This window comes from Ogataea parapolymorpha, chromosome V, assembly GCF_000187245.1.
Source record: "Ogataea parapolymorpha DL-1 chromosome V, whole genome shotgun sequence".
Lineage (NCBI taxonomy): Eukaryota > Fungi > Ascomycota > Pichiomycetes > Pichiales > Pichiaceae > Ogataea > Ogataea parapolymorpha.
Genome location: NC_027862.1, coordinates 407,553 through 425,587, shown reverse-complemented (window position 1 = coordinate 425,587; position 18,035 = coordinate 407,553). Strand labels below are relative to the sequence as shown.

The 18,035-nt window shown below is 40.7% G+C and overlaps 12 protein-coding genes across 12 annotated transcripts; 6 read left to right on the top strand and 6 right to left on the bottom strand.

The window, feature by feature from the left end:
- Nucleotides 1–2: 2 nt before the first annotated feature.
- Nucleotides 3–3,062, bottom strand: HPODL_04014 (Transmembrane actin-binding protein involved in membrane cytoskeleton assembly and cell polarization; the record flags this gene model as incomplete). The annotated part of the gene is made up of 1 exon (XM_014078794.1): nucleotides 3–3,062. One exon carries the CDS (start codon nucleotides 3,060–3,062, stop codon nucleotides 3–5), a length of 3,060 nt encoding a protein of 1,019 aa, XP_013934269.1.
- Nucleotides 3,063–3,527: 465 nt separating this feature from the next.
- HPODL_04013 (Eukaryotic translation initiation factor eIF-1) lies at nucleotides 3,528–3,935 on the top strand (the record flags this gene model as incomplete). The annotated part of the gene is made up of 2 exons (XM_014078793.1): nucleotides 3,528–3,558; nucleotides 3,637–3,935. The coding sequence occupies 2 exons, from the start codon at nucleotides 3,528–3,530 to the stop codon at nucleotides 3,933–3,935; spliced, it is 330 nt and encodes a 109-aa protein (XP_013934268.1).
- A 237-nt stretch (nucleotides 3,936–4,172) lies between these two features.
- Nucleotides 4,173–4,664, top strand: HPODL_04012 (uncharacterized protein; the record flags this gene model as incomplete). The annotated part of the gene is made up of 1 exon (XM_014078792.1): nucleotides 4,173–4,664. One exon carries the CDS (start codon nucleotides 4,173–4,175, stop codon nucleotides 4,662–4,664), a length of 492 nt encoding a protein of 163 aa, XP_013934267.1.
- Nucleotides 4,665–4,869: 205 nt separating this feature from the next.
- HPODL_04011 (uncharacterized protein) lies at nucleotides 4,870–6,351 on the top strand (the record flags this gene model as incomplete). Its single annotated transcript, XM_014078791.1, has 1 exon — nucleotides 4,870–6,351. The coding sequence occupies one exon, from the start codon at nucleotides 4,870–4,872 to the stop codon at nucleotides 6,349–6,351; it is 1,482 nt and encodes a 493-aa protein (XP_013934266.1).
- Nucleotides 6,352–6,384: 33 nt separating this feature from the next.
- On the bottom strand, nucleotides 6,385–6,807 carry HPODL_04010 (uncharacterized protein; the record flags this gene model as incomplete). The annotated part of the gene is made up of 1 exon (XM_014078790.1): nucleotides 6,385–6,807. One exon carries the CDS (start codon nucleotides 6,805–6,807, stop codon nucleotides 6,385–6,387), a length of 423 nt encoding a protein of 140 aa, XP_013934265.1.
- A 258-nt stretch (nucleotides 6,808–7,065) lies between these two features.
- Nucleotides 7,066–8,223, top strand: HPODL_04009 (putative cysteine synthase; the record flags this gene model as incomplete). Its single annotated transcript, XM_014078789.1, has 1 exon — nucleotides 7,066–8,223. One exon carries the CDS (start codon nucleotides 7,066–7,068, stop codon nucleotides 8,221–8,223), a length of 1,158 nt encoding a protein of 385 aa, XP_013934264.1.
- A 28-nt stretch (nucleotides 8,224–8,251) lies between these two features.
- HPODL_04008 (ATP-dependent rRNA helicase SPB4) lies at nucleotides 8,252–10,072 on the bottom strand (the record flags this gene model as incomplete). Its single annotated transcript, XM_014078788.1, has 1 exon — nucleotides 8,252–10,072. One exon carries the CDS (start codon nucleotides 10,070–10,072, stop codon nucleotides 8,252–8,254), a length of 1,821 nt encoding a protein of 606 aa, XP_013934263.1.
- Nucleotides 10,073–10,785: 713 nt separating this feature from the next.
- Nucleotides 10,786–11,634, top strand: HPODL_04007 (tRNA pseudouridine(38/39) synthase; the record flags this gene model as incomplete). The annotated part of the gene is made up of 1 exon (XM_014078787.1): nucleotides 10,786–11,634. The coding sequence occupies one exon, from the start codon at nucleotides 10,786–10,788 to the stop codon at nucleotides 11,632–11,634; it is 849 nt and encodes a 282-aa protein (XP_013934262.1).
- A 109-nt stretch (nucleotides 11,635–11,743) lies between these two features.
- Nucleotides 11,744–12,859, top strand: HPODL_04006 (Ribosome-interacting GTPase 2; the record flags this gene model as incomplete). Its single annotated transcript, XM_014078786.1, has 1 exon — nucleotides 11,744–12,859. One exon carries the CDS (start codon nucleotides 11,744–11,746, stop codon nucleotides 12,857–12,859), a length of 1,116 nt encoding a protein of 371 aa, XP_013934261.1.
- A 13-nt stretch (nucleotides 12,860–12,872) lies between these two features.
- On the bottom strand, nucleotides 12,873–13,838 carry HPODL_04005 (uncharacterized protein; the record flags this gene model as incomplete). Its single annotated transcript, XM_014078785.1, has 1 exon — nucleotides 12,873–13,838. The coding sequence occupies one exon, from the start codon at nucleotides 13,836–13,838 to the stop codon at nucleotides 12,873–12,875; it is 966 nt and encodes a 321-aa protein (XP_013934260.1).
- Nucleotides 13,839–13,964: 126 nt separating this feature from the next.
- Nucleotides 13,965–15,734, bottom strand: HPODL_04004 (mRNA export factor MEX67; the record flags this gene model as incomplete). Its single annotated transcript, XM_014078784.1, has 1 exon — nucleotides 13,965–15,734. The coding sequence occupies one exon, from the start codon at nucleotides 15,732–15,734 to the stop codon at nucleotides 13,965–13,967; it is 1,770 nt and encodes a 589-aa protein (XP_013934259.1).
- Nucleotides 15,735–16,166: 432 nt separating this feature from the next.
- Nucleotides 16,167–17,996, bottom strand: HPODL_04003 (Nitrogen regulatory protein GLN3; the record flags this gene model as incomplete). Its single annotated transcript, XM_014078783.1, has 1 exon — nucleotides 16,167–17,996. One exon carries the CDS (start codon nucleotides 17,994–17,996, stop codon nucleotides 16,167–16,169), a length of 1,830 nt encoding a protein of 609 aa, XP_013934258.1.
- Between the last annotated feature and the right edge of the window lie 39 nt (nucleotides 17,997–18,035).

Genomic DNA, 18,035 nt, shown 5'->3' with positions numbered 1-18,035 from the left:
TTCTAGGATTCTTCATCTCTGTAGCTGAATTTTCTAATTTCACCCAACCGTTTCCTAGCGTGAGAAAGTGCGCTTTCGAGTTTGAGTATCTCAACCTGCTGTTCGAGCTCAGCTGTTCTGTTCTCGTGGGCGGTGAGTTGCGAGTAATCAACCGTTTTATTGCTTTCGTCGGAGAGCAAAAGACTCCTAACCTTGGTGACTAACATTTTGCAGGAAGATGTGACTTTCCTTGATGCTTCCTCCAAATTTAAATGGCTTTGTGACATTAGATCGGACTTAACACGGGAAGATGAGACTAGCTGTGCAGTGGCCGATGCAACTTCGTTAGATGCGACAATCAGCTCCTCACTTGAGTTTGTTCCGGCTAAAACGCCGTCTGCCATTCTAATGAGTATACCAGTTGCGTAAGCAACTTGTTTGGAGGCAGATATAAGACCTTCGGTCCAGCGATTATTCTTCTTGTAGAATAAAGCTCTGGACATGGACCCCCTTCCACGAGATACGATTTCCTCCTGTGCATCTATGCAAGCTTCCAACAGCAACTTGACAGCATTTATGATAGCACTAGCGCAAGAAATGATTGCTTCGTTCACCTCGAGGGAACCATCCTCCTGGACCTCCAGCTTGTGTCGGGTTGACATTGACTCAAGTAGGCCAGCTGCCTTCTCAACTGCTGCTTGTGTGTTTGCAAGCTCCTTGTCTAAGAAGTAGCCAAGTTCGTCGGAGGAGACTGGGGTTTTCCTACCGGGGTCCCTGAATACTTCGACGACCTGCATCAAGCTTTGAATAACTTCTTGTACATTGATGTTGCCAGTGATGACTCTGTCGGTCCTTTCATGAATTTCCAGCTTCAACAAATGGTTGCTAAGCATCGACTCGAAAAATAGCTCAACCATATGAGCAAGGTCTTTTGAGCCCTCGACCAGAATTTCCTGCACGTCATCCTTACGATCACGAAGAACCGCCTTAACATTTGAGAACAAATTGCCTATCGAATCAGTAAGCTCTATGATAGCTTTGATGAGGCCACTTTCACTTTCTCCTTTCATATTATCTGCGATGTAATCTGTCATGGTGGTGGAAAACTGAGTACTCAAGTGGGAAACTCTCTCCAACATGGTACCCAGGTACTCTGCAGTCGGAATGTCAGTATTAGAGTATACTGGAGACTCAAGGTTGAAAACGAACTCACGTAGACGATCAGAGCTTACTTTAAGCAACGTGTCTATCAACCGAAGAACTCTTGTTTCAGCTTCCTTTTCTATGGCCTGATGTTGCTCTGCCAACTCTTGCATAGTATCGTCCATTGCTTGCTGCAGCATCTGTACTTCTTGTTGCGCTTCTTCGTTTAATCCACCTTCTTTGAGCTCAGAAGCGCTTGCCTTGATTTCCTCAATCTCTTTGCTGTGTTGCGAAAACAATGATGCTAGGTTTTGAGAATGAGTTTCTTCGAGTGACTTTAACTTGGTCTCCATGTCCCTCAGCTGGGTCCTCAGCATTTGAACCTGCTCGGAATCATTTCCTTTTATCCTAGCCAAGTCAAGTCTTGCACGATCTCTTTCCTTAATCAAGTCTGCTAATTCAATATTTTTCGCTTTCAAATCCTTCTCAAGTTTCTCTCGTTTGTCTATAGATTCCTGAGCTGACGCAGCCTTTTGTTGGACAATCTTGAACTTGCCCAAAAGATTCAGATGCTCTTGTCTAAGCTGGGAATACAATTTGGCCAGTGATTCATACTTATTTTTCCAGTACTGAACCTGTTCCTCCAAATGGGAACACTGCGATGTCTTGACTGCTAATTGTTCCTCGGCAGTTTGTGTCACAATCCTCAACTCGTTCTCTAGAACTTTTACTCTCTGGTCGTATTGCTCGAGCATCAATTGATCCCTCTCATGCTGCCCTCCCAGAGTCAACAAATCCTGTTCTAATTGAGCCAACTTTCCTTGAGCTTGCCGTTGCATTTGGTCTGCTAACAGCTGACTCTGAGCAAGCTCTTGAGATACAGCTTGTTGCCTTTGCTGTTCCTCCCAAAAACGCGCTTGATCTCTCTGTAGCATCTGTTGCTCAAGAAGTTCAGCTTGCCTTCTCTCTTCAGCCTGTCTTTGTTGTTCTTCCAACTCTTGTTGCTGCCTCACAAACGAGTCAACCATTGCCCCAGTCGGTTGAGACTGAATATTACTAGAACGCGGTATATTGGATTCCTCGGAATTGCTAACTGAGGATCTTTCTCTCACTAAGGGGAAGCCCTGTGGGTCCTCTTCGTCTTGAAGAATTGGGGGACTCGAAGGTAATCTTGGTATTGTAACAAGAGTTGTGAGATACTTGATGGAAGAGCAATCAGCATAAAACTCAAAAAGACGGCGATGCTGAACGTCAAACCGATCTTTCAAGGGAGCAATCACTTCATCAGACTCGGAAGACTTGTATAAAGCTTTCAGCATTGAAATCAAAAACTTGTAAATTCCGTAAGATTCGGCGATAATTGGAACGAGTGAACTAATAACGCATTCTGATTCCGAAGTATGTCGTATAGAAGAGAATATGACTCTCTGTAGGTTATCCAAAGAATCTTGCAAAGAGAGTAAGTCCATAATGGATTCAAAACCTTCGTTGGGGTCACTAACAGTTCTCAATGAGACATATTCTTCATACTCAAACATTCCGTTGAAACCCCTATGATCGTGATGAAATTTCAGCTTCTGCTCTAAGTAGAAAACATATTCTTTGATTAGTCTCGTGTAACCTGCGGCAGTACCGTTGTTAGAGAATCGACTGAGACTTTCAAGCCAACTGATGTTTTTGTACCCTCCTATTAGGCAAGTTGGATGACCTTCTTGCAAGACCTTGTGAATGACTATCAATGTCTTGAATATTTGAGTATCGTTTGACTGAATTGGCAATAGCTTCAGACAATGCCAAAACTCCCGAGACGACTTATGATCCCAAGTATAAACGATGCAGGCTCTAACATGTTTCCTTTTCGGAGCAGCCGCGTCGGCAGTGCATGCCTTTTTCAAACTTGCCTGAATGTCCAAATTAGAATGACTTCCAAAACTAAGCATAATGTGAATTTCCTTTTACCACCGGTGATATAAATATGAGAGCGGAATTTCTTCTGAATTTGAGACTAGTTATTAGGTGTTCAAAAAAAAAAAAAGACAATTCTATATACGTCAAGCTACTTCAATTATCGAGCACTTACGGTATGAACAAGCAAAACTCGTTAAGTAATACCATCACTTGAGACTATCAATATCGTTTAAGTCGCTAACGAGCGTTATCCAAAGACCGTAGGCTGTGAACGTCGCGATTATGTCAAATTTTGGTTGCTAAAGATGCGCGTGTACTCGGGGGCTTAAGCAAAATCTTTACTAAAAGGTGGTCAACATTGCATGCAGTACAGTTCGCATAACAAAATATGTCGTTATCTGATAAACCCAAAGACCGATTGAGAATTCCAGAAACCGGAAAATTTTTTTGGATACATAAACTTACTTTATTTAATACTATACAGCGCAAACCAATTAATGAGCTCTATTGAAAACCTCAAATCATTTGGTAAGTGACCTATTCCTGGTGTTCTCCTACCTTCGGATCTTGAGGGTTTCACAAACTTACTAATGTACTAACATTTAGATCCTTTTGCTGATACTGGAGACGCTGAGACTCAACCTACAAATTATATCCATATTCGTATTCAACAAAGAAATGGAAGGAAAACATTAACAACTGTTCAAGGTGTTCCGGAAGAATATGACTTGAAAAGGATTCTGAAGGTGCTGAAGAAGGATTTTGCTTGTAACGGCAATATTGTCAAAGATGACGATCTAGGGGAGGTGATTCAGCTACAGGGAGATCAAAGACTGAAAGTAATGGAGTTCTTAATTCAGCAACTCGGTCTTCAAAAGAAAAATATCAAAATACACGGATTTTAAAGTGAAGTGTGCTTTGTAGTCCTGATGATCTAATCTCTACATATTCGCTCAAATATATGGATGTCAAATTATTTTGGCTTTTTCAACAATATTGCTAGCCTTTTGTTGATGAAAAACTACTTTTTCTCGTTCCGTTAGGCAACTACATTGTAAAAGTCTATGTTCAACAAAGCTGGCTATTTTGAAGGATAACAGTTTTTTCACTTCTTTACTTAGGCAAACAAAATAATCATACCTATGGTTTCCGACCTCAATCTCAAAAAATCTTGGAACCCAAGGTTGCTGAAGAATAGAACCAAGGTGTGGGAAAAAGAGCGGCAGTTGCTCTCAGAGAGAAGAGATGAGACCGCTCACGAAGATGCGAACAAAGAATTGCCAACAAAATATAATCAATCTAAATCAGTACGGATAGACTGGATGTACAAAAATCCTGCTGAGCACCAATCAGGTGGTGACGGAGATAGTTGCAAAAATGACCATCTGAACAAACTTCCAAAACCTCGAAACAACCGAACAACTTTACAAGACTCAAGTTATACTCATCATAACTCATCCAGCCCTTCACTCGAGAAACCTGCAACTAGTATTGACAGCACATTGCTAAAAAACGACCCGATTTTTCTCTTAAGTCAAAAAGGATCTCTACACCGTCAGCCTCAGGTATCAAAACACAAGAGTCACGACTTTTCGAGAATTTCAAAGACTCGTTTGAATAGCAAGAAGCGCTAGACTTTGATTGACTGACTGCGACTGAAATAATGATACATGAATGTTTAATAATAATAGCTCTAGTATCGCAAACACACCTTTAGATTAAAATTGGCCCCTGCATAGGTTGCTTCAACTCATAACGTAACTTTTGGTTTGTAATCAAAATATTTTAGAGCTAGAGATTCCTCCACTGATTTACTCATCCCCTTCGCTCATTAATTCAATGAACAATTTGAAAAACATACGAAGTGCTAGCCAGACGAGGTCAAACAGATCAGGAAGCAGATCGTTTTTGGGCTCGGGTAGAAGTTCCACTTCGACTTCGAGATCAGGCTCAAGGTCACGTTCGGCTTCGAATAGGGGATCTTTCAATGTACGAGATTCTGTGGACAATTACTCGTTTACCGGCTTGCAAGCACCGGAGAAGAGAATGGCATTTGATGGTCCGGAAGAACGAAATCTCGAAAAAGAATTGGAAAAGACGTTTTGGAGAAAATTCCGTGAAAATGTGGTAGACAACGATAATGCTTGGATTAAGCTCTTTCTCTTTGCTTCTTTCATATCAGCCATTGTAATCCTTGCGATTGAGTGCACTATATGTGGATTGTTCTTTAGCAGTTTCAGGTTGATAGAATCAAAAAGTGACGACTTTAATCCGGTGTTAGCCATTTACGGGTATTACAGATCCTATCTAAAACAAAAGAGATATGCTATGGGTGCATACCTAGCACTTTATATCTATGCGGAACTTTACCAGATACTGACCACCTTCATTGTTCTCTATACTAGGAATGTTTACCACTTGGCATCCTCAATTTTGTTTCTTGCTGCAATGGCAATATATGCGGGCATTCAGTATAACGAGATCAACACGACAATCACTAGTTTTGCAGCATACAGTCAACTGTTTACCTCGACATCTGACGCTTTTGGGTCTGGGACCGCTGCTGCAAAAGTTCACATCAAAAGCCTATCCATTGCGGTGATTATCCTTGCGTCCTTGGTTTGTGTCATTCAGTTTGGAATTGGGTTTAGATTAAAAGACAAGTTTCAAAAATTCACGGGAGAAACTATTGGCAACAATTGGAAAATGATCTACGCGAATACAGTGTTCAACTTACATCGCGATGCCTTATTGCTGGCTTTATTTTTTGCACCAGGATACTTTCTTCAAGCCGCGGTTATAGCACCGAACAAATCAGATGCAGAATTTGGTTTGACACTGGCTGCTCTGTTTCTTTCGGTGTTTGTTATTGTTGGTGCAGACTACTCCACGTCAAGGGAAAAGAAAATAACTTCCACGTTCTTCTCAATGTGCTGTACCATTGGGTTGGGATTTATAATATTCAAGATTGTGAGGGTGTATCTTCGCTATCATTCAACTTATCAAGATTTACCTGGAAGGCAATCAGTTGTTGCTTTCGGAGTTATAACTAGCGCAATTCTACTTTGTTTGATGGTCTTACTGTTTCAGGTGATAAAAAACTTTGGATTGGGATTGTTTGACATTTACGCAGGAAACTATAATTGGTTGACACGAGCGCATAGAGGTCACAGAAGAAACAATGCCAAAGGCTATTCCAAGGTAGTTCCGGCCGGAGCCAGACAAATAAATGAGGGTTCAAATGATATGATAACGCCTGGCGAGCTTTCTCCATACTTGAGATTGTCAACAATGCCTAAGAGGGACGAACTGGAGTTCTGATTTGCTAATGATCAATACTCAATTGAATGATTGCTAAATATGAGCGATACAAGTTAGCTTATCGCCCGTGTTGACATCCATATTACAGAGGAATTCTTCATCATCAGTCAACAAGCGTTCTTTCTTGAAGAGCTGCAATTTATCGCACTGAATATAATTCACCTGTTGATTATGCTTAGTCAAAAGCTCATTCTCTTGCAAAAGCGCCACAAGTTTCCTGCGCAGAAATCTAAGCGTCGTTCCGAGGTCCGGATCTTCATAATCATCAGGACCAAATTCGATGTAATATACTATCGGCCGACTGAAAAGCTCTCTTTTTAATTTACCATTATTTCGGATAATGTTGACTGAAACGTAGACATGTGAGCAATGGGTTGGAGTTTCAATGAATAAATCCACTTGTTTAGATATTAGTCCCAGATGGCATCCAATTTGTATGAGTACTTGATGGGTCATGATCGCGATAAAGATGTAAGTAAAAATTAATGTTATACATTTTGACCAACTGGAAGCCAGCAATTGTTTTGTCAAATCATTGCTATTGTATAGCTCATATATTTTGATGTGAAAAAGCAGCATACATCTTTTAAAAGACTCCAGAAATCCAAATTCTTTCAAAGAAGGCATCTTCTACCAAGAATGTTTTATCGGACTAAATTTAAGTAAGATCGAAAAATCGTTACAAGTACGAAATTTAACTGTAGCTGAATTAGAATGTCTCAAATTTATAAAGGGATTCATGCAGCATTAATTTTATCCCTAGTGGTAGCCCTCTATCCATGGCTGAAAAACCTCAAAAAGTCCAAAGGAAAACAAGCAAAAGCTGAATGTTTGGCAGATTTGATAGGCAATACACCTCTTCTCAAAATACGCTCACTTTCCGAGGCTACGGGCTGTGAGATATATGCAAAAATGGAATTATGCAATCCAGGGGGGTCGGCGAAAGATAGAGTTGCTTTGGCAATTATCAAGGACTTTGAAGATCGAAATTTGATTAAACCCAACAGGGGCGATGTCATTTTTGAAGGGACATCAGGGTCTACGGGCATTTCAATAGCTATGCTTTGCAAGTCTTTGGGCTACACAGCACATATATGCTTGCCAGATGACACTTCGGATGAGAAGGTGAATCTCCTACGAATGTATGGAGCTGTTATTGAAAAAGTGAAACCAGCATCCATTGTCGACCCAAATCAATATGTAAATGCAGCCAAAACTGGAGCCGATAGAATAGCTAGTGATTCCAGTTCCGATAATAACGCTGTATTTGCAGACCAATTTGAGAATGAGTGCAACTGGAAAGTTCACTATGAAACTACTGCAAAAGAGATATGGGAGCAAACAGGTGGAAAGTTGAATTTTTTCGTTTCAGGCGCAGGAACGGGTGGCACAATCGCAGGCTGTTCGATATACTTCAAACAGAAGAATGCCACAATTAAGACAATCTTGGCGGACCCTCAAGGATCCGGCCTCTACAATAGAGTTCAGTATGGTATAATGTATGACACAGTCGAGAAAGAAGGAACCAGAAGAAGGCATCAAGTTGACACTCTAGTGGAAGGGATTGGATTGAACAGAATTACTAAGAATTTCTCACGGGGAGAGATGTATATTGATGCGGCGGAAAAAGTCAGCGACAAACAGGCTCTTTTAATGGCTCGCTATCTCAACGAGAATGAGGGCCTTTTTCTGGGATCGAGTTCTTGCGTAAATGCAGTAGCTTCGGCTAAGATAGCTTTTACGAAGGCCAAAAAAGGGGATACCATCGTTTTTGTTGCCTGCGACTCAGGAAGCAGACATTTATCCAAATTTTGGAAAGAAGCTCTCAAATTTGATGCCCCTTCAGACCTGAGGGGTATTCTAAATACTTAGTATCTGCTTATTTATACAAAAGCTTTTATCATAAATCATTAAAAAAACTCGTCGTTTCGCTCGCCTTTCGTCTCTTATTGGACCTCACGAGATCTTTCCAATCCTCCTGTGTTTCCCGAATTCCAGCTTCTGGTAATAATAGCCGTTTTTTTTTCTTAGACTCTTTCAAGCTGAACGACGACTGCTTTTCGTTAACTTTAGACTTTGAATTTTTACTCCAGGGTAAATTCTTTTCCTTCCGTGCTTTTCTATCGAGCATTGCGTCATTGAGCTGTACTGCTTTCGAGGATGAACAAAGTTGCTGCAATCTTTCGTTTTCCTTCTGAGTGTTTAAGTACGAGTGACTTTCGAAATTCACACTTTTATCAATGAATCCGCCCTCAGGAAAATCATGGATGAACCTGTTTTCTGGCATCTTTGGAAACCTAAAAAGGGAGAACTCTTTAGCGAGCCTCCAATAGTCCAAGGCAGAAAGTCGGAATATAGACGCAGCAGAATGTTTCGAGTAATGTCGGATGTAAGTCACAAACGCCTTTGTCGCCTTTTCATGTCTAGCTCTATCAGCAAGTAACCAGGTACGTGACTCCGTATGGATGAGCTCAAATCTTTGAGGATTGTAATGAACATTGCCAAGGTCGTGTAATTCTACCTTTCTCATACTCATGAAATCAACGTAGTTTTCTTCTAGGCCTGGAGTCAAAAACACCACAGCTGTACCGGGTTTTCCAGCGCGACCAGCGCGACCACATCTGTGAACAAACACGTCAGGGTCCGTAGGAGGATCGAGTTGTATGACCAGATCGACATCAGGTATATCTAAGCCTCGAGCGGCGACATCTGTACTGAGCAGCACGTTCTTACAATCTGAAAGCCCGGAAAAATGAGACAGCGTTTTTGTCCTAGTTTCCAACTGCAGCTTTCCGTGCAAGGAATGTAGCTTTATACCTTTGCAACCGTTGCCTTGTTTATTCAAACAGGACAAGAGATGGTTTAGCAACAGATAGAAGTAAGAAACACACACACATGTGGGGAAATAAACAATTGCCCTTTTGAATTGATAAGATTCCAGCAGATGGAAAAGAAACCCTATTTTCTCATCGGCCGGGACGATGCTATAAAATAGTTTCAACTTCGAGGGTATCAGCTTTTGGCTCAAATGATCAGATTTCACAGTGATACGGACAGGATTGGACATGCCAAGCTTAAATACATCATCGATCACTGCAGACATAGTTGCAGAGAACATTCCAACCCTTTTCTGTCGAGGCAAAATTTTGGCAATTAATGACATTTCTGAACTGAAATTGTGATCAAGTAATCGATCAGCTTCATCCAAAATTAATACTTGACAACTGGATGATTTCACCATGGAGTGTTGTAAAAATTCCAATGCTCTCCCTGGAGTGGCGATAATGACTTGTGCTCGGGTTTTCATGAAATTTTGTACATCTGTCAATACAGTTCCCATACCCCCAAGAACGACTTGAGCTTTTAGTTTATAGTTCTCGTCAGGACAAAATTCAACAAGATTGTTGATGACTGCTTCTATCTGAAATGCTAGCTCTTTCGTAGGACATATAATTAAAGATCCAAAATGCCCTTTTTTGAATGTTGATTCTTCACGTAGGAAATGACATATTTTCTCCAAAACTGGAATGACAAATGCCAATGTTTTGCCGGAACCTGTCACAGCTTGCACCACAACATCTTTGTTTCCAGAGAACAACGGAATTACTGAGGCCTGAACAGGAGTCATACTTTCATAACCGTTCGAGACCAAAGCTTCCCGAAGCCAAGGAAGTAGTTTGTAAGGCAAGGAGTCCCATGTTAGCTTACTTTCTGCCGCCATAGAGGAACTTGATTTATAGACAAATTGATCTTGAAAGGAATCAAATTTCACCAATTTTTTTGTTTTTTTTTTTTTTTCTTTTTTTTCCTTTTTTTCTGTGGAAAGGTGTTTTTGCTCATTACGGCGAAAAAGGTGTCTAAGGAAGGTGATACCCTCAACTTTCAAGAGCATTTTTGTATGCAACGGCTCTAAAGCAAAAGATTAAGTGGGAAAAGTCGTTAGTTCTCTATCTGATTTTTCGTTGTATGAATATATTTAGCTTTATCAGAAAGCACCGCCAAATAGGAAAACTAATATCATCTCATCCAAAACGATTTCATACTTATATAGCATTTCAGATGCCTGAGATGCCAGATTACAGCACATGGACCAAAGATGCATTAATTAAACGATTACAGGAATTTGAATCAAGAGTAAACCAAAACAAATCTGTTCATCAAATTTCAAGTGATTGTGATAACGTATCGGAGAACGCTAAAAGGCCACGAAGAGAATTCGATTTTTCTAAGTATAATAAGCGAAGGATAGCCCTTAAATTTTCTTATTTGGGTTGGAATTATCACGGACTCGCTTATCAAAATGATACATCGAACATTCCAACCGTAGAACTGTTTATCTTAAAAGCTTTAGAAAAGACAAAGCTGATCCGCAACTTGGACCCGACTGACTGTGATTTCAGCAGATGTGGCAGAACTGATAAAGGCGTGAGTGCAATGAACCAGGTGATTTCCTTGGTGGTAAGATCGAATTTGACTCAAGACGAAATGGCAAATCCCCTCAACGACGTAAAAGAGCTTGATTATGTGAAGATTCTGAACAAGGTTCTTCCCGAAGATATAAGAATTCATTCCATTTGTTTGAGACCACCAGAGGGATTTGATGCTAGGTTTTCCTGTCTATCCAGACACTATAAATATTTCTTTGAGCAAGCGAATTTGAATATTGAGAAGATGCAACAGGCTGCATCTTATTTTGTTGGCGAACAAGATTTCCGGAACTTCTGCAAGGTAGACGGATCCAAGCAGATTGTCAACTACAAACGAAAAATCATTTCCTCGTCCATAGAAAGAACAAAATTTGGACACAAGACCTATGTTTTCAGTCTCAGGGGATCAGCATTTCTTTGGCATCAGGTGAGATCCATGATGTCGATTTTGTTTTTAGTCGGCCAAGAACTAGAGGAGCCTGAAATAGTGAGAAAGCTTCTTGACGTTAAACTCTTTCCAGGCCGTCCAAATTACACAATTGCCAGTCCTCTTCCTTTGGTTTTGTATGATTGCGAGTTCGACCATAGTGTGGTGTGGTCGAAAACTCTTACCTCAGACAGAATTCAATTCACAAAATTCAACCAGATATGGGTAGATTTAGGGGCCAAATACACGATCGCTACCACGATGAAACATGTTATCGAACCAAGTGAAGAAAGGTCAAAAAATGGTTCAAATAATTATAGTACGCCAGGCAAACATTCCTATACACGCATTGAACAGCGGGAATGTCTTGAGGCACCAGACAATATAAATAAAAGATGGCTTCGGAATAGGGCTCCTGGCTGTAAATAATAATCATCAAAGAAGAAGCATTTAGAATATTTTTTTTCCCTTCACTAATTTTCATGCGTAAATTATTTCTGATATTCACTGCGTTTGAGACTTTCAACTACTACACAAAATGGTGAATATATCGGAAAAGATCAAGGAAATTCAAGATGAAATGTCGAGAACTCAAAAAAATAAGGCGACAGAGTACCATTTAGGACTTTTAAAAGGAAAACTAGCAAAATACAGAAGAATGCTTTTGGATCCAGATAGTTCTTCCAGCCAGGGCAGTAAAGGTCAAGGATTCGAGGTGAGCAAAAGTGGGGATGCCCGAGTCTGCTTAATTGGCTATCCATCTGTGGGGAAATCGTCTTTTTTGTCCAAAGTTACAAAAACTCAGTCAGCAGCCGCGGCATACGAATTTACCACGTTGACTTCCGTTCCTGGTGTTTTACGTTATGAAGGAGCTGAAATTCAAATTGTCGACTTGCCCGGAATAATCAAAGGGGCTAGTGAGGGAAAAGGTAGAGGAAGACAGGTCGTTGCAACCGCGAAGACTGCAGATTTAATTTTAATGGTCCTTGATGCAACTAAAGGCCCTGATCAGCGTGAGAACCTAGAAAAAGAACTTGAAGCCATTGGAATCAGATTGAACAAAAGTAAGCCTGACATCATGATAAAATACAAACAGTCCGGTGGTATAAAATTGATTTCGTTAAACCCTCCATCTCACTTAGATGAAAAGCTTGTGTCCTCCATACTAAAGGAATACAGAATACACAACGCGGACGTAACATTGAAAGATAAAGATGCCACTGTAGACGATTTGATAGATGTGATTAATGAGAAGCATGTGGTTTACACACCTTGTCTTTACGTCTACAACAAGATTGATGCCGTTTCGCTGGAGGAAGTGGATAGAATTGCACGCGAGCCTAATACCACAGTGATGTCTTGTGAGATGGAGCTTTCGATTGATGATGTTGTGGAAGAAATATGGTACCGTTTAGATCTGTTGAGACTGTACACGAAGCGAAAGAACGCAAGACCTGATTTTACGGAACCACTGGTTGTCCGCAATCAGTCGACAATTGAGGATGTTTGCAATTCAATTCACAAGGATTTAAAAGACAATTTTAAGTACGCTCTGGTTTGGGGGTCATCGTCCAAATTTGGAGTGGCTCCCCAAAAGTGTGGTTTGAACCATTTAGTCCACGATCAGGACGTGGTAACGATAGTTACAAAATGAAACCTAGAATCAATTAATTGTATAACTTTTTTTCTAGGTTTTTGATCCAAGTATCCACTTGAGATTGGTTTTCCCAAATCATTTTGCGGTTGTCGGCCATGTGTGCCTCAAAATCAGAAAGTTTGTTCTCCCAATCTGTAATTTGACGTTGCATCGCATTGAATTCGCTGTGTATGTTGTTGAGAAAGTCGCCTGAAGGAGCAATTGAAGTCGCCATCAAACCAATGGATTTTAATTTAGTGTTGACTTTCTCCAAGTTAGGTATGCGCAATGATGCATACCTATCATACAGGTATTCAATCTTTTGAAGCAAAGAGCTCTCTCTCTCGATCGAGAACAAGCTATCAGTACTGGCTACTTTGGTAGGCACATCTTTGCTCCGCTGGGACATGCACGCCATCAGAATCTCAATTTTCTGAGTCAGAGCATTAAGTTGCAACTGAAAACTACCACTTTCACTAGATCTGCATTCGGTTCCTGTCAAGTTTTCCAGCATTTCTACTTTTTCCAATAATAAAAGAATTTTCGAAACGGTCTCTGAATCGGCATTTAAACTTAGTTCAGGCTCATCATGGTTCACCTTACTATGCCTTGTCTCATATGCATTGCGAAGCAATCGACTCTTTTTTTTCAGAGTTCCAATGATTAAAGTCCACTCTTGCGACTCACTTTCTGATTTTGACGAGATGACACGTTCGCGTAACTTGTTTAAGAATTCATCAACAAGTAATTCGGAGTCAATAAGGGTGTTTGGGGTACATCCGTGGGATTGCTCCAGCTGTCTGAAGTGTAACCGACTTTCAAGTTTTGACAAATTTTCTTGATTAGGCGTATAAGTCGTAATACCTGACGACACACATGGATGAATAATTTCAGAAGAAGACGAGGATTCATCGAAGTATACTGGATTTGAGGTTTCTAGAATTTCAGGCTCTTCAGCCGCCACAACATCTTCTGAGTAAAAATCAAGTACGCTCATCAGTCATTGCGTTCAATGATTTCTTGACGTTAAATTGAAGTGTTTACCAAAATGAGTTAAAATCTACATTTATTTTTACCCACTGTATTTTGTTATGTACAATAAGGTAAGAAATATATTAATCATCTATGAATGAAAAGCTTCCCTTGGGATTTGAGATCTGGAATTTTGGAAGTTCATTAAAGCAGTTCCGTAATCCCAGTTACTTTGCTCACAAAGTAATAAAGAGTATTGCAGAACCAAGTTAGTTTCGGTCATTATCTTGCATAAAAGTTGCTGCTGTGTGATGTTCAAGTTCGCCGCGATGTCTGACGGAATTGAAATTGGATCCACTGCATTTGTTGCAACTTGTTCATTCGAGGGACTAGAAAAAGATGGAATTGGGTCGAGAGAAAATTTCGGGCACCAAGCTCCTAAACCTGAAAATGGCTTGAGCAGTAGCATGTCAGAAGCCACAATATAAGATCCATTGGGACCAGCTATCACCATTAGTGACCTATCGAAAGAGCGTGTTTCCAAAGAAGTGCGAGAACTTGCACTCGGAGCTCCAAATCGATTCCCCTGCCTAGAATTAGAGTCTTTACCAGTAGCGACTGGAGGCGAAACTTCTTTAAACCCACCATGAATCAATATTTGCATGGCATTTAAAGTGGGCACCGAAACAACCTCAATAGAGTAGTTTTGTGGATTTTCTTCAAGTTCGTGCTTTGTTCCAGGTAGCGATCGAAAGGCTTGGATTATTTGCTCTCCACCTTTGAATACTTTGGACATCCGGGGCCTCAATCCAGAAACTCGCATCAGATTTCTTGAGTTGGAGATATATGAGCCCCAAGAGCTGGCGACGGAATGTGGCATCCTAGGTACCTTAGAGTCTATGGAAGCGATAGGAGCATCCACAATATGAGTAGTGTCGAAATGATACGAAAATTGAGACTCTGGAGAAAACAGGCTAATTAGGCTCGTGCGATCATGATCCCATAACCTGAGGTAAGTCGTTGTGAACTCTATTGAGACCCTTTGCAAATCTGATGATTCAAAAAACGAACTCTGATTCGGAATAGGAAAAGAAAGCAATTTAGTGAGTTTACTTTCGTCTCTCACCGGTAACCCATTCAATATGGTAAGACGGGGAAAAAATTTGATGATCTCTCCAGTCGATGTAGGATTATCTACCGGGTTACCTGTTATCCAAAGCTCCCGTAAGCGAGGCAACTTATTCTTCAATTTTTCTAGGGCGTCAAGCTTGGTGATGTTGTTATTCGATAATGCCAAGTTTTGCAAATCTGGTAAAGAGGCTGCCATTTCGATGAGATCTCTTGAGTTGTTTCCTAAATTATTGTTGGATAGATTCAACGAGTCAATTTTATATTGTTCCTGAAGAGCGATCTTCAACATTGCTAAAAAGAACTTAGATGCAGTTTGAGAATTTGAGAGAACTCCACGCAGCTCAGGATTAACATCATTGCGTATGCCATCTAAATTAAGTAATCTAGATGTAGAGTCATACCTTGAGGAAAGAGCAGATTTGATTAATGCCACAGTGCTATTTCCCCCTGCGGCTAGTGTAGTTCCCGGCGAAGAGAGAACTTTTACTCTTAGAATGTTGCCTGCAAATCGGATCCCATTGCACTTGCTCAAAGTGTTTGCATCTCCATCTGTTTTCACCGACGCTTTTAAGATTCCGGTTTTACGATCTGCTTGGATGATCCTAATATTGATTTTCGTCTTCCTATGAATGAATGATGACAGATCCTTTTCATCAGCATTTGTCCAGCCCGTAATTTCCACGAGGATTCCATTGTTTTGGGTCCAGTCCGAACCTGAAGGTGACATATTTGAACTACTATGTTGATTACCTGTGTTGCTTGCATTTAGCCCAAATGTATTTTGGAACATTTCAAGAGACTTAATCAGTCGTGCAGAGCAGTTATCATCAACCTGGTGAGACTTTCAGTTGTTAGAGCTTTCAAACACCTCTTTCAGTGTCAATGCTCTCCAAACAACAAAAAAAAAAATTAGAAAAAGTGTTACAATCCGAGTTTATAGATCTATAAACTACTTGTTAAAAACACGCCCAGAGACCAGTTTAAAAGAGAGAATGAAGATATATAGCTCTAAAAGTAGGGAAGGAAGAAAATCAGATGATCCATATCTATTACACAAACGAGACAGAGGAGGATACATGGGCGAAGCAGGAACAGCAGCAAGACTCAAAGCGCGATGAAAATCAAGACTGTCTGGAATGCCCACTTCAAAAAGTCAGGTCTTCAAGTTGAAAAAAGCGATATATATCCATGTAATTCTGTATTGAAAAACATTGGTTGACCTTTAAACATCAAACTTCAACCAATCGAGATCTTTGAACGTGCAACTTTCATCTTTAGAGTCGACGATAGACGGATCATAAGACGCGTGTTTGTAATATTTAGATCTCCCAAAGTTGATATCGCCATCAACCACAGAATTCAAGCGGACTGAAGCATCATCAGTAAATGATTCCTGACTAACAATCCCTCGTTTGGCCTGTATGTCGTGATAGAGGTTGTTGGGGATAGACCCTTGTCTGGATGAAAAGTTAGAAAGCATGGGTGCCGAAGGAGGAGATGATGCATCAGAAACAGCAGACAGACAACTCCTGGATTTGAGCCTCTTAAATCGTGGTATGTCTTGAGGCTGAGAATGATTCACAGAGTAAAGGAGCGATCCTGAGTTTGTCGGAGAATAACCTGTTGGAGAGTGAGGAGCGATAGGAGTGGTTGCTAATGGAGTATTTGGATTCGAAAGTGATTGCGGAAATCTGTTGGACGGTTTAGGGAGAATTGGGACATTTCTTGATCGACTGTTGTTAACCGAGGGAACTGCATGTTTATTTCCTGCTGAATGATAAAAGTGCCCAGGTTGTGATCCAAGATGAGGGACATTTTGATTGTCGTATGACGAATCCATACTTGACCTCTGAATATAGTTCGATGAGTCAGCGTGGTTCTGAGACAAGATCACATTTTGATTGGCAATCAAACTAGGGTGAATGCTTGCTTGAAGTGTGCTTGCTTGAAGCGCCCCAAGCATCTCAGAATTGGTCAGCGTTTGTGGACTACCTTGAAAAGCCATTTTCTGTTGCGTTGTAGTGGTCGAAGGACTAATACCAAATTGCTTGTTGAATATAGTTCCCTGTTGGATTTGGCTAAAGGATTGCCGCTTCGAATTTCGCTTCTTGATGATGTCCGTCTTTAGTGATAAAGGTCTCATGGTACCGTGGAGCTTTTGGAATAAGCCACATGCGTTACAAAGAGTATTGCCCTGGGAGTCTCTTCGCCAAAGAGGGGTTTTAGTAGTCCCACAATTGAAACACTTGGAGAGAGGCTTCGATGGAGGAGTAACAGAAAATCTATCTGAATGACTTTGTCGACTATCGGGTGCCTGTCTGGTCACGCCAATATCTTTAGGGTTGGATGCTAAAGAAATCGAGTTGTCCCATTCAGCACTCGAGGATTGTGACTTTGAATCCAAAGAGTTTCTTCCGAAACCTTCTGATTTTTGCGAGAAAACGGTCATATTTTGTGATGAAACGGACGGCGATGACTTGAACTGGTTTAGATTGTTCGAAAGTGTGCCAGGGTACTTTTTGAATAGTTCAGGATCATGATCACAAAAAAGTGTTCTGTCGTTCCTAAGGTCCAACAAATCATCTAAGTTCAGTTGTAACATATCATTCAGCTCCCTCGTCTTTTTACTCTGCGCACCTTTGGGGCTTTCAGACATAGATATAGGTGTGACAAAATTTGAATTCGTTGCTGGTGAAGAAGTTGCAGGCTGAACGCTGGTTTGAAGGTCACTTGGCGGTGTTATCAAATTAGAACAACTCATGTTGCTATCGGATGAAAATCCTTCTCCGACAGCATTCTTTGTAAGCTCTTGCTTGCAACTGTAGCTTTGATAATTCTTCATTGCGATAGGTGAAGAGGAAACATGTGAGTTTGAACATGGAGTAAGGGCAGTTCCGTTAAGCTGCCTTTGGCTTTTATCACCCGGCTTGGCACAAAGCTCCTGTTGTATTTTCATGTTCTCTTCCCTCAAATTTCTGTTTTCGATTCTAGGATAGAGTGGCAATATATTTTTGGCTGACATGTATATGTCCCATATTGAATTGGATTCCATTTTCCATTGACCAACGCTTGCTAGATCTCGGAGTTTTGA